Source organism: Lepidochelys olivacea (assembly GCF_965140295.1).
Source record: "Lepidochelys olivacea isolate rLepOli2 genome assembly, chromosome: 1".
Lineage (NCBI taxonomy): Eukaryota > Metazoa > Chordata > Testudines > Cheloniidae > Lepidochelys > Lepidochelys olivacea.
Genome location: NC_140411.1, coordinates 352318250 through 352330465, shown reverse-complemented (window position 1 = coordinate 352330465; position 12216 = coordinate 352318250). Strand labels below are relative to the sequence as shown.

The following is a 12216-nucleotide window of genomic DNA, read 5'->3' as shown; positions in this document are numbered from 1 at the left end:
GGATGGGGGATAGGGATAGGAAATGCTCACCTTTAACAATCTCTTTATCAGGGTTTTGTCTTTGTGCAGAAATGTCTTGTAAGAGGTGTAGATTCCTAGATTAAAAACACAGAAATGCTTAAAAACAAATCACACCCCGCTGCCAGTTTCTCAAGGTCACATTGTGCAGTAAAGCCTTGTTCACAAGCAGGGGAGGTGAATTTCCCAATCTCACTCTGGCTAGTTAGAGAAAAAGCTCTGACAACAGAACCCTCCTCGAATGACAAGAGTTGCTGCCACAACAGCACTCACAGTAGGATTAACCTTAGAGACCTTCCGACTGCCCTAAGGCACCCCGCCCCACCCTCAGAAGAAAATGTCACAGAAAAAGACACGTAACCAGCAGCATTAGCTCAGGACTAGACTTGAGCTGAATAGTTCAGTGGTGTTAGATAGCTGTATCTACCTAACTAGGTACTTATGGGTCCCTTCACCGTATCTGAAAGCCTCCCACATACTCAATAGAAATTATATAAATTTCTCTCCACTCCCAACCTGCAGATTAAATAGCCTGATTAATATCTGAGAGGGAGGGGATGTGTTGCGTGTCTGTGACAAGAACATATTGAAAGTCTCAGCATGAGTTCTGAGCATGGTGAGGCCTGTGGCCTCATCTCCTGCAGAAATGAATTCATAAGAACAGCCATACTGGGCCAGACCAATGGTCCACCTAGCCCAGTAACCTGTCTCTGGTAGTGGCCAGTGCCAGCTGCTTCCAAGGGAATGAACAGTACAGGGCAATTTTGAGACTCCTGTCACCAAGTCCCAGCATCTGGCAGTTGGAGGTTTAGGGATACATGGGGTTGCATCCCTGATCATCTTGGCTAACAGTCATTGATGGACCTATTCTCCAAGTCTAGGCTCAGCTCCCCTGAAAGTTCTGTCTCTCCCCTCACAAGCCTCTCCCTATTAGCCAACAGCTTCATTTCCCCAATGGAACAGAACTGTCCTGGGAAGTCATGGCAGGGGAGCCAACCTCTCAGATAGTTAGGGTCAGTTCCAGAGAGGGGACTACAAACTGGACTGTCAGTGGGGAGCCACTGCAGAGTGTTGAGCACCATCACGATGTATTCATGTGATCTTGTTGCTAAGTGGGCAGGCTGTGCATTTTTCAGAGCGAGAGGCTTTGTTAGTGTATTAGGTATAGAGAGTTTATCACCTGCTCATGGATCACTGTGACCAAGTCGGTGGCTGAAAGAATGAGGCAGTGTCTTCTGGCTAGGTGCAGATGGACATGGGTGCTTTTTGCCACTTTCAGGACTCATTTGGCCTGAGGCAGGCCAAGCCAACCAACACCCATAGTGGGTTTAACCAGATGTGACAATTAAAGGAAACTTATACACAAGTCAAACATTCCGATGCGTCACTCCCCAGCACGTGTTTTTACACCTCTCTTCCCACCAACAGATGTTTCCTTAGAAATGCTAATTCACTGCAAAGAGGCTAGAGCCCCAGACTTCCTGCAAATCTGTGAAGATTCAGGGTAAGTCTACACTGCAAATAAAGACCCATGGCAGCAAGTCTTTGAGCCCAAGTCAACTGACTCAGGGTCGTGCTATGGGGCTAAAAATAGCAGTGTAGACGTTCCCACTCAAGCCAGAGCCTGGGCTCTGAAACCCTTCAGGGGCAGGTCTCAGAGCCCAAGTGTCTACACTACTATTTTTAGCCCTGTAGGGCAAGTCCCACAAGCTTGAGTCAGTTGACCTGGGCTCTGAGTCTCATTGTTGCTGATATAGCTCCTGTGTCTGGGGCCAGGGGCCCTCTTATTTCATGTGAGCTGCAATGCCTAGGCACAATGGGGCGAGTTAAGGGAAGCAGAAGCGAGGCTTGAGTTCTATCACTGCACTGCAGAGATAAGAGTAGACACACCGAGGGAGAGGGAACAGACCGGTGATTCAGTCCAGCCACAGACCCCTGAAGACAGAACAGCCCCACAAAACACTGCTAAACCCCACTGTCTTCAGCCGGTCAGAGCTATAAAGCTACACATCGGGCTACACAAGTACTTCCCAACAACCACCGGGAGAAACCTCTAATGAGGCTTCTACCATCTCCAAGGCTTCTCCTTCCTCACACAGAGTCGCCCTAAGGGGGGTTTCTAAAACCAGGTGGGGGGGCCGCCTTCCACATTTTCTGTGATTTTTTCTGTATCAGAAGCCTTTAGATGGCCCAGTAATAACAATGGAGAGCTCAGGAGAGCGCAAGTCAGGAAGGACACTCATATAACCGTACAGAATTACTGCACAGCAGCAGAGGAGCTGGAAGAAGTTACAGCCCTGGAGTTGCTCTCAGTTGAGGCAGAGGACAATGCCCACAACAAACACATTGCTGCAAAGCCTTCAAACTCAGCAAAGAGGAAGGATAAATGCAATTAAACCAAAACTGACGTTAAATGGGAATTACCTGGCTTAGTGTCCAGAGTTTTCAGTTTGGTTAGTTTCTTCACCTTGACTTGTTTGGGTAAGTCACCTGTGGAAAGACACACAGGGTCTAGTACCAGGTTATAAAGGCTGCAGTTTTAGCCTCATAGCCACAGCACACATGTGGGAGGACTCGCACTTTAGACCATCCATGCCAAACATGCAAAACTTAAACTGTATCCTCCTGTGATATAAATACTAAGCTAGTGCTGGTATCCCAACTGCTACAGGGAGCTTTCAGACCTGCCTCTGCCAGCCCATGGTGGTGACAGGAAAAAAGGTAGTAACAAGAGTCGTGTAGAGAAGAACTCCTCAGCCCAACCTACAGCAGCGCTCTTCGTTTTTCAGAAAATAAAACCAGTGTCTCTCTACCAAGCACTTCTCTCCTATTTCCTTCCATCTTCATTCCCAAGAATAATCTTCCATTTCCTTAAAGCTCAGAAGAAAGAAAAACTAACTTTGTTGTAATTTTCTTAAGACTTTGCCTTAACTGCTGTGACCTCAGCACCCAGGCTAGCAGCCTGAACTACCCTCTCTGAGTCCCCGATCCTCGGAGGGGTGGAGATGTGCACATGTAACTGTTGCTGAGACACACCACTGCATGGGCCAGCTCACTGTCAACCTCTGAGTCTAATGCAGAAAGACAAGCTTCGGTTAGAGCTTTACCTGACATTTTGAGCTCCCCGATCCGAAGAAGGTGAGGCCAGTGCTGGAGTGTTTTGATAAAGAAAGGATTTGTGACTCCCACAACAATGTTCGGCCTAGAGAGAGAAGATTGAGACTAAAGTGGAAGCCAGAGCAACAATGCCCAGAGGTCCTTCATGCAGCTTGTGCTGACTAGAGGTTCCTTTCACACAGGACAACCAGGGTACTTACGGGGCTTGTGTCCTGGTGGTGTACTCCTTAAACTCGCTGTCATGGATAGTGAAATATGGACGGTAGTCACAGCAGTACTTAAGAGGGGTGAGACAGCTGAAAGAATAATACAGGAGTATTGTAGTCATCGTGAAAGACAGCTCACGCTGGAGAGGAACAATTTTGGGACAGGTCAGTTTCCTAGTGGTCACTGCTTTGCTCTGCCAGATGAAACACACTGGAGGATTTCCCCTCCCTCCCTCTCTAAACTGGCGGTATGTCTACCCTTCGAGCTGGAGGTGTCATTACCAGACTGAGGAGTCACGCTCACACGAGCTCTGACAGAGCCAGCATGCTGAAAGTAGAGCGTAGCCATGGCAGCGCAAGTGGCAGGAGGAGCCAGCCACCCTGAATATGTGCCTAGGGTCTCCCATGGGTACGTACTCAGGGCAACTAGCCCCTGCTGTGGCTTGCACTGGCATGGCTGCGCTCTGTGTTTAGTGAGTTGGCTCTATGAGAGCTAGCGCAAGTGTGTTTCCTTGAGATGGGGATCACACTCTAGCTCCAAGTGCAGATATAGGCTCAGAGTGCTGCTGACAGGGCCCTCCCTAGGGGGGTGCGGAGCCCAGGACAAACCAGCCACCACTGGTTTGGGGCCCCCGCTCTGCATCGGCAGCTGGGCTGGCAGGATGGATCTGGCCTGGTGCTGCACTGCCTGCTCCTGCTGGCGCCTTCTGCAGGGCTTTTGTTGGCCATAGCGCCACGGCAGCTCAGGGCTCCGGCTGGGGCAGGGGACTTGCTGCACCAAAACGTGGGTGGCCGAGCCAGGCGCTGTATCCGCTAAATGCCAACAAGATGGCAGGCCCTGCGAAAGTGACGGATTCGTCTTCCGGCAGTGGTGCTGGAATATTTTTAATAGTGGGGGTGCTGAAAGCCAGCCCCCTTACCCCTGTTCCCCCTCCCCCACCACCACCCCTGAGCTGAGGCCAGAAGCCCGCACCCCACAGTTCCGGCACCTGTGTCTTCCGGGAACAACCGCACCGGCCAATCACTCCAGCCCACGGGGCCTGGAGAGGTCACCCCAATTCGCCCTACCCAAGGGACGGCTCTGGCTGCTGAGACAGCATACAAAACTGGGGAGAGGAAACTTTGGTTCATGAACTACCAACCCTATCTCCCTAAAGTTGGAGATTTTCACCATTCTCTTCCTGGTTCAGGTGGAATAAGAGCAGAACTGTTTTAAACACTGTAGTAATTATGTGGTTTCTTATTTTACACATATACAGTAACTCCTCGCTTAACGTTGTAGTTATGTGCCTGAAAAATGCTTTAAGCAAAACAATGTTAAACGAATCCAAGTTCCCCATAAGAACTAATGTAAATGGGGGGAGTTAGGTTCCAGGGAAATTTTTTTTGCCCAACAAAACACACACTCTCTCTCTCTCTATATATATATAGATATACACACACACACACACACAGTATAAGTTTTAAAAAAACAATTTAATACTGTACACAGCAATGATGATTATGAAGCTTGGTTGCGGTGGTGAAATCAGAGGGTGGAAGAGGGTGGGATATTTCCCAGGGAATGCCTTACTGCTAAACAATGAACTAGCACTCAGCTGAGCCCTCAAGGGTTAACACGTTGTTAACGTAGCCTTACAATCTACAAGGCAGCACGAATGGAGGGAGGAGACACAGCATGGCAGAGAGAGACAAAGACACACACTCTGCGTGCGTGCGAGAGAGAGGTGCATTGCCCCTTTTAGTACGCTGACCCCACTCTAAGTACATTGCCTTTTTAAGTAGATCAGCAAGTTGAGGCAGCAGCTGCTGCCAGCAAGCTCCCTCTATCCTGAGCCCTGTCGTGTCCGCCCACTGCTCAGTGGAAACGGGGTACAGGAGCGGGGGGGAGGGGGACACCCTGACATTAGCACCCCTCTTTCCCCTCCACCCCCACATAGCAAGCAGGAGGCTCGGGGAGCAGCTCTGAGGCAGAGAGCAGGAGCATTACATGGCAGTGGGGGGGGAGGGACAGCTGAACTGCCGGCAATTGGTAGCCTGCTGGGTGGCTGCCCCACAGGGAACTTAGGGGAGCTGATAGGGGGGCTGCCGGTCCACCCTGGTTCCAAACCCCCACCAGCTCCAACGGGCTGCTCTTCCCGCAAGCACTGGACAAAGCAGGCGACTGCCAAACAACGTTACAAGGGAGCACTGCGCAACTTTAAACAAGCATGTTCTCTAATTGATCAGCAACATAACAACGAAACCACCTTAACCAGGACAATGTTAAGTGAGGAGTTACTGTACTTGCATACACAAATTAGATCAGATTCAATTCACTGGACAGAGCAGTGGTTTTAAAGGGAGAATTAATAGTATCCTGTGGCAGTCACCGGCGATTCAAACAAATTACCTGGTAAGTGCCAGAACCATTTCTGAGGAAATTGTAGGGGATGGTGCCATTACAACTATTGGCTCCCCCAGTAGCATCAGCTCCCACAGCATCTGGATATGAATTAGCACTGGCTGGAAACATCTGTTAGTGAAAGAGAGAGTAACAGGGTAAGGCTACAAATGGAGTTCCTGAAAGAACAGACTCCAGTATTAGGCACATTCAGCTGCTCATCTGCACATTTAAGATCTAGGATGGGTTTCTAATATCCTGCAGCAGTGAGTTCCACAAGGTAACCACACACACACACACACACTTCCTGTAAATCATTTCAAATCTGTTAAAAGGAAACATTTTAAGCAATATATAGTTACTCTGTGGATCTCACTGCTCACTGGATATATTTTACGCAAAATAAGATACATGTAAAAGGGAATAGGATCTACAGTATATTAATAACATTAAAAATTTCAAGGGTAACCAATCTGCCAGGGCATAGGATGATCCCCAGCCAAAGTCAGGAAGAAATTCCTGTCTCTATGGTCCAGGTGGTTGTGCATACAAAAAGCCCATACATGCAATGCAAAGCTCCCTAATGCCCTTAAGCATTGTGCAGCTCCCACCAACCCAACATTCAGACTGATGCACTATAGCGATAAGAAGTATCAAGATCACGCTCAATACCCATAACCTCTTATTCAGTTAAAGAACATTGTGAGCAGAGAGGAAGGAGGTAGAATGGGAGGAGTGTGTTGAGAGAAGCTAACTCCCACCTGAAGAGATCCAGTTCATGAACACTGGGGAGAACTAACGGGGCTGGTAACAAATTCTGAATGGGAGAGAGAAAAAAGGCAGTTAATGAATGGAAATGTCCTGAGCACAAACTACTGTCACTCTGAGTTGCCCACTTCAGTCACAGAAAGACATTCCATCTACAGTAAGTACCAAAGCATCAAAAAGCTTAGACAAAGATAATGTTTGGAAAGCCAAGCTAGGAGCAAACGTGGACAGCACTGACGGGGTAAACTGCTGAACCAGTCAACGTGTAAGAATTTCACTTCTTACCTCAGGAGCCAGCCAAAAAACCCTTGTCTTCCAAGCTTGAGAAACCTTCCCACTGAATCCAAGCAGAGCTTGGGAAAATGATAATCAGGGAAGGTGGTGGATGCTAAGAGCCCAAAAATGCATGAAAGGTAATAGCAAAAAGGAGGAAAAAAGAAGGGATTATTGGCAGGGGTTAAGATGGCAGAACAAGGAGAAATGATGTACAATTATCCAGGAGGCTGAAGCAGCATCACTTAGGGATTTCTCTGCCCAGGCAGGGGTTAGTGTCATTCTTACTTGGTGGAAGTTTGAAGAGTTTAGTGAAAACACGTGAGAAGAATATTTAGGAAGCTGTTGTTCCAGGCAGCACATTGGACAAGATCCAAAGAGCTCCAATTCTACAGCACCCTTCTCTTACTCAGTGATCTAGACTCTGCTTGCTATTGGGCCATTTTACACCACTTTCTTCTCCATCTCACCTCTTGATTGAACTGCTTCAAGGGACTTGATCCAGGTTTATCCACCCTGGATGGGATTCGCACCTGGGTTACAAACAGGAACACAGAGAGGTTATTTGGGGAGATGAGCTCAGCTGGCAGGCAGGAAAACTTCCTGTTTATGTCTAAATGTGCAGAGACTAGGAACAAAGGGAAAGAATTTAGAGCCATCAGGAACATTAACATCCAAAGGAGTATAAAAGAAATATGCCACCTTTCTGGTTCAGTGTCCATCAATGCCTGTGGCTTGAGCGTTTGAGAGTCAAATATCAGTAGCATGTACCTGAATGACAATTCCCATCACAGGAAGGTTCAGCGTCTGCCCTGGCACCGGTGGTGGCCACTGATCAATCTCATTGCACACTGCAAAAACATGGACAAAGGCAAAACTTTAACCTAAGAGACAACAGCAGCCAATTTAGGTAGCCTCTGTGAATTCTGCTGTGAACATATCACCACTGCTGCTGGTCTTTATTACAGGACAAGGTCTCTAACTCTGCTTGCTAGTAAGAGAACCAAAAAAAGAGCCTCCGTGGCTAAACAATGAAGTAAAAGAAGCAATGAGAGGCAAAAAGGCATCCTTTAAAAAGGGGAAGTTAAATACTAATGAGGAAAATAGAAAGGAGCATAAACTCTGGCAAATGAAGTGTAAAAATATAATTAGGAAGGCCAAAAAAGAATCTGAAGAATAGCTAGCCAAAGACTCCAAAAGTAATAGCAAAAGATTTTTTTAAGTACATCAGAAGCAAGAAGCCTGCTAAACTACCAGTGGGGCCACTGGACAATCAAGATGATAAAGGAGCCACTCAAGGCCACTGCGGAGAAACTAAATGAATTCTTTGCATCAGTCTTCATGGTTGAGGATGTGAGGGAGATTCCCAAACCTGAGCTTTTCTTTTTACATGACAAATCTGAGGAACTGTCCCCGATTGAGGTGTCATTAGAGCAGGTTTTGGAACAAACTCATAAACTCAACAGTAATAAGTCATCAGGATCAGCTGGTATCACCCAAGAGTTCGGAATGAACTCAAATGTGAAATTGCAGGACTACTAGCTGTCGTCTGTAACCTAGAAATCATTTAAATCAGCTTCTGTACCAAATGAATGGAGGATAGCTAATGTGACCTCAATTTTTAAAAAGGGCTCCAAAGAAGTCCCTGGCAATTACAGGCCAGTAAGCCTGACTTCAGTACTGGGCAAACTGGTTGAAACTATAGTAAAGAACAAAATTGTCAGACACAGAGATAAACATAATTTGTTGGGGGAAGAGTCAACATGGTTTTTGTAAAGGGGAATCATGCCTCACCAATCTACTAGAATTCTTTGAGGGGATCAACAAGCATGTGGACAAGGGGGATCCAGTGGATATAGTGTATTTAGATTTTCAGAAAGCCTTTGACAAGGTCCCTATAGCGGGGTGGTTACTCCCCTCCCGATATAAGAGGAGTGAGAACAGCTGTGGGAAGCTGAGTGAGTAGCTGACCACAGGTGTGGCCAACTCAATCAGGGCCCAGCTGGCCCTGATAAAGGGGCTGTGAGCCAGGAGCTGAAGGAGGAGTGTCACTGTAACCCTGGAGTGGGAAGGGTTAGCTGCCTGAGAGGAAGGTACCTGAGGTAGAGCACTGTTGGGAAAGGGCAAAGGGAGCTCCAGCCTGGTAAACCCCCAGGCTGCAGGCCTTGGTGAAGGCTTACAGAGGTACTGGGGCTGCAGAGCGGCAGCCCGAGGATAGGCAAAGGCAGCAGGTCCTAACCTCTTACTAATGATGAGTGGCTATTACAGACTGCAGTCTGCCTAGTGAGTGGGGGCTAGATGATGACTGGCAGTAGCCACTGAGGCAAGGTGGGCTTAGAGGGTTGGGTGTTCCCCTGGGAGAGGAGACCCAGAGAGTGGGGGTACTGCGGTGGGCAGAACCCTGAGGTAAAGGGCACTGGGGTCCAGAAGGGACACAGGGCTAGTGGTAGAAGGGACACTGGCCTGCAGAGGGCCCTCCGTACACTGAGGAGCTAGTTCCCAAGACGACCAGCAAGAGGCGCCACACCGGCGAGTCTTCGCTTTGTTACAGTCCCTCACCAAAGGCTCTTAAGCAAAGTAAGCGGTCATGGGATAAGGGGACATGTTCTCTCATGAATTGGTAACTGGTTAAAAGATAAGAAACAGAGCAGGAATAAATGGTCAGTTTTCAGAATGGAGAGAAGTAAATAGCGATGTCCCCCAGGGATCTGTACTGGGCCCAGTCCTATTCAACTTATCCATAAATGATCTGGAAAAAGGGGTAAACAGTGAGGTGGCAAAATTTGCAGATGATACAAAACTACTCAAGATAGTTAAGTCCCAGGCAGACTGCGAAGAGATACAAAATGATCTCTCAAAACTGGGTGACTGGGCAACAAAATGGCAGATGACATTCAATGTTGATAAATGCAAAGTAATGCACATTGGAAAACATAATCCCAACTATACATATAAAATAATGGGGTCTAAATTAGCTCTTACCACTCAAGAAACCGATCTTGGGGTCATTGTGGATGGTTCTCTGAAAACATCCACTCAATGTGCAGCGGCAGTCAAAAAAGCGAACAGAATGTTGGGAATCATTAAGAAAGAGATAGATAATAAGACAGAAAATATCATGTTGCTTCTATATAAATCCATGGTATGCCCACATCTGACTACTACATGCAGATGTGTCACCCCAGTGCAAAAAAGATATATTGGACTTGTAAAAGGTTCAGAAAAGGGCAACAAAGTATTAGGGGTATTGAACAGCTGCTGTATGAGGAGAGATTAATAGGACTGGGACTTCTCAGCTTGAAAAAGAGATGACTGAGGGGGAAATAGATAGAGATCTATGAAATCATGACTGGTGTGGCGAGAGTAAATAAGGAAATGTTATTTACTCCTTCTCATAACACAAGAACTAGGGGCCACCAAATGGAATTAATAGGCAGCAGGTTTAAAACAAACAAAAGGAAGTGTGTTTTTTTTTTTCACATAACGCACAGTCAACCTGTGGAACTCCTTGCCAGAGGATATTGTGAAGGCCAAGACTATATAACAGGGTTCAAAGAAGAACTAGATAAAGTCATGGAGGACAGGTTATTGGTATATAGGTCAATAGCTATTAGCCAGGATGGGCAGGGATGGTGTCCCTAGCCTCTGTTTGCCAGAAGCTGGGAATGGGGACAGGGGATGGATTATTTAATGATTACCTTTTCGGTTCATTCCCTCTGGGGCACCTGGCATTGGCCCCTGTCGGAAGACAGGATACTGGGCTAGATGGACCTTTGGTCTGACCCAGTATGGCCGCTCTTACGTTCTTATGCATAGCAGCTCTGGGCTCCTAGGGGCTAGCTAAGTCCAGGGACAATAACTGAGAGCTGGGAGACTGTCATTCCTGTGCTCTCACAATAGCAACTGAAGTCAAGGGGAGCTGTGCTTTGAATACACAAAGTGATATATAACACTAAGTACTCTGATTAAATTAGGTCCTAGGTTTCTCAAACTAGATGCCGAAATTAAGTGGATACTTTTGACCTTACTCTCTCTGTGCCTCAGGGAGAATGTGGAAAAAATAGTATATGATCATGTGATTAAAGACTATCATAATTTGTGCACACAAGGGATCCAAATTAAGGTTGCACAGACCACCTTAAATCTTGCACGTCCTAACTTTTGAGCATTTGACTTTCCAACCTTAGTAATGGTCTCAACAGCTGTGCGTGTGTCATGGAACTAATTTATGTTTCTCCCTACTAGTAACGTGCAGCTCTGCAACACTTTGCTTATCCATGGTTTTTCCCATTTTCCATGGCATACATCTCTCGCCTGCCTCCACATTTGCTAATATTAGATTTTTATGCCCGTTACAAAACCCTCCTGTCCACCCATTCTGCTTACCTGCCTCCAGGCATGGCTCCAGCTTGTCAAAGTACTCAGGAGCAATCAGCTGCAGCAGAGACTGGAAGAGGTTCACATAAGGCAAGCGTGACACCAGCACTAGAGACTGAAATAGATACACATCGTCAGCACTTCTAGCATGCCATCTACAAGAGGTGCCCAGACACTGCCCGCTGGAGGTCCACAATGGACTCTTGCCAGGAGCCCAGGACCTGAACCTATTTTGCCCAAAATGTTGTTTCCAGTGCTCACAGTCTGTGGAACATTTGATAGTTATTTTGTGCTGGATTCTCCAGCTGTCCACATTCACGGAAGAGCCCGGATGTCTGTAGAAGCAGCTGTAAGGTGGAAGGAGCCAGTCTAGCACACTCCACTAGGGACCACTGCAACCATAAGAGACGAGTCTGCAGCCCAGCAGAAAAAAGATCACCAGTGTAAAGAGCCATTAATTGCCAGTAGGTCCGAAGCTGCCAGTGCAAGCACACCAGGAGCTACCTGAGGGAGTAGGGTACCAAGTAGAACTAGAGACCAGGCACAGAGGAGCAAACCAGCAGAGCAGGAATCAGGGAAATGACAGATCGCTTTTCCAAGTTAATGTCATTTTGCTTTTTCTGCTCTCCCTGTCATTAGTTTTTACACCACCTTCCAATTCAGTATCCCCTCAGCGTGCTGCTTACTCTGCTTTTCAAATTATTCACAAAGATCCAACTCAAATCTTTTCAGTAACCACTGGACACTTTCTCCAATTCAGTACTTTGCCATTGGGTCTAGCCCTCCGTTTTACTCCCATCTAAGGGCTTCTCTACACTACCACTTAAGTCAATGTAACTTACGTCGCTCAAGGGTGTGAAAAACCATCCCCCCCCAGGCAACGCAAGTTACGTCGACTTAAAGCAATATCCACCCCATGCTGCTGACAGGAGACGCTCTCCTGCTGGCATAGCTTCCGCCTCTCATTGAGGTGCAGTAATTATGCAGACAGGAAAGCGCTCTCCCGTCAGCATAGCATGTCTTCGCCAGACGCACTACAGTGGCGCAAGTGCATTGGTGCAGCTGTGCCGACGA

General features: G+C 47.3%; 1 protein-coding gene across 1 annotated transcript in view; it reads right to left on the bottom strand.

Moving 5' to 3' along the window:
* DENND6B (DENN domain containing 6B) overlaps positions 1-12216 on the bottom strand; it is a 37444-nt gene that overhangs the window by 11346 nt on the left and 13882 nt on the right. The window contains exons 6-14 of the mRNA XM_084650142.1: positions 11152-11257; positions 7537-7616; positions 7236-7298; positions 6486-6541; positions 5734-5856; positions 3336-3431; positions 3126-3220; positions 2443-2508; positions 31-95 (exon numbers count right to left, since the gene is read on the bottom strand). Coding sequence (XP_084506268.1) covers positions 31-95; positions 2443-2508; positions 3126-3220; positions 3336-3431; positions 5734-5856; positions 6486-6541; positions 7236-7298; positions 7537-7616; positions 11152-11257 — 750 coding nt within the window. The remainder of the gene's footprint in view (positions 1-30; positions 96-2442; positions 2509-3125; positions 3221-3335; positions 3432-5733; positions 5857-6485; positions 6542-7235; positions 7299-7536; positions 7617-11151; positions 11258-12216) is intronic.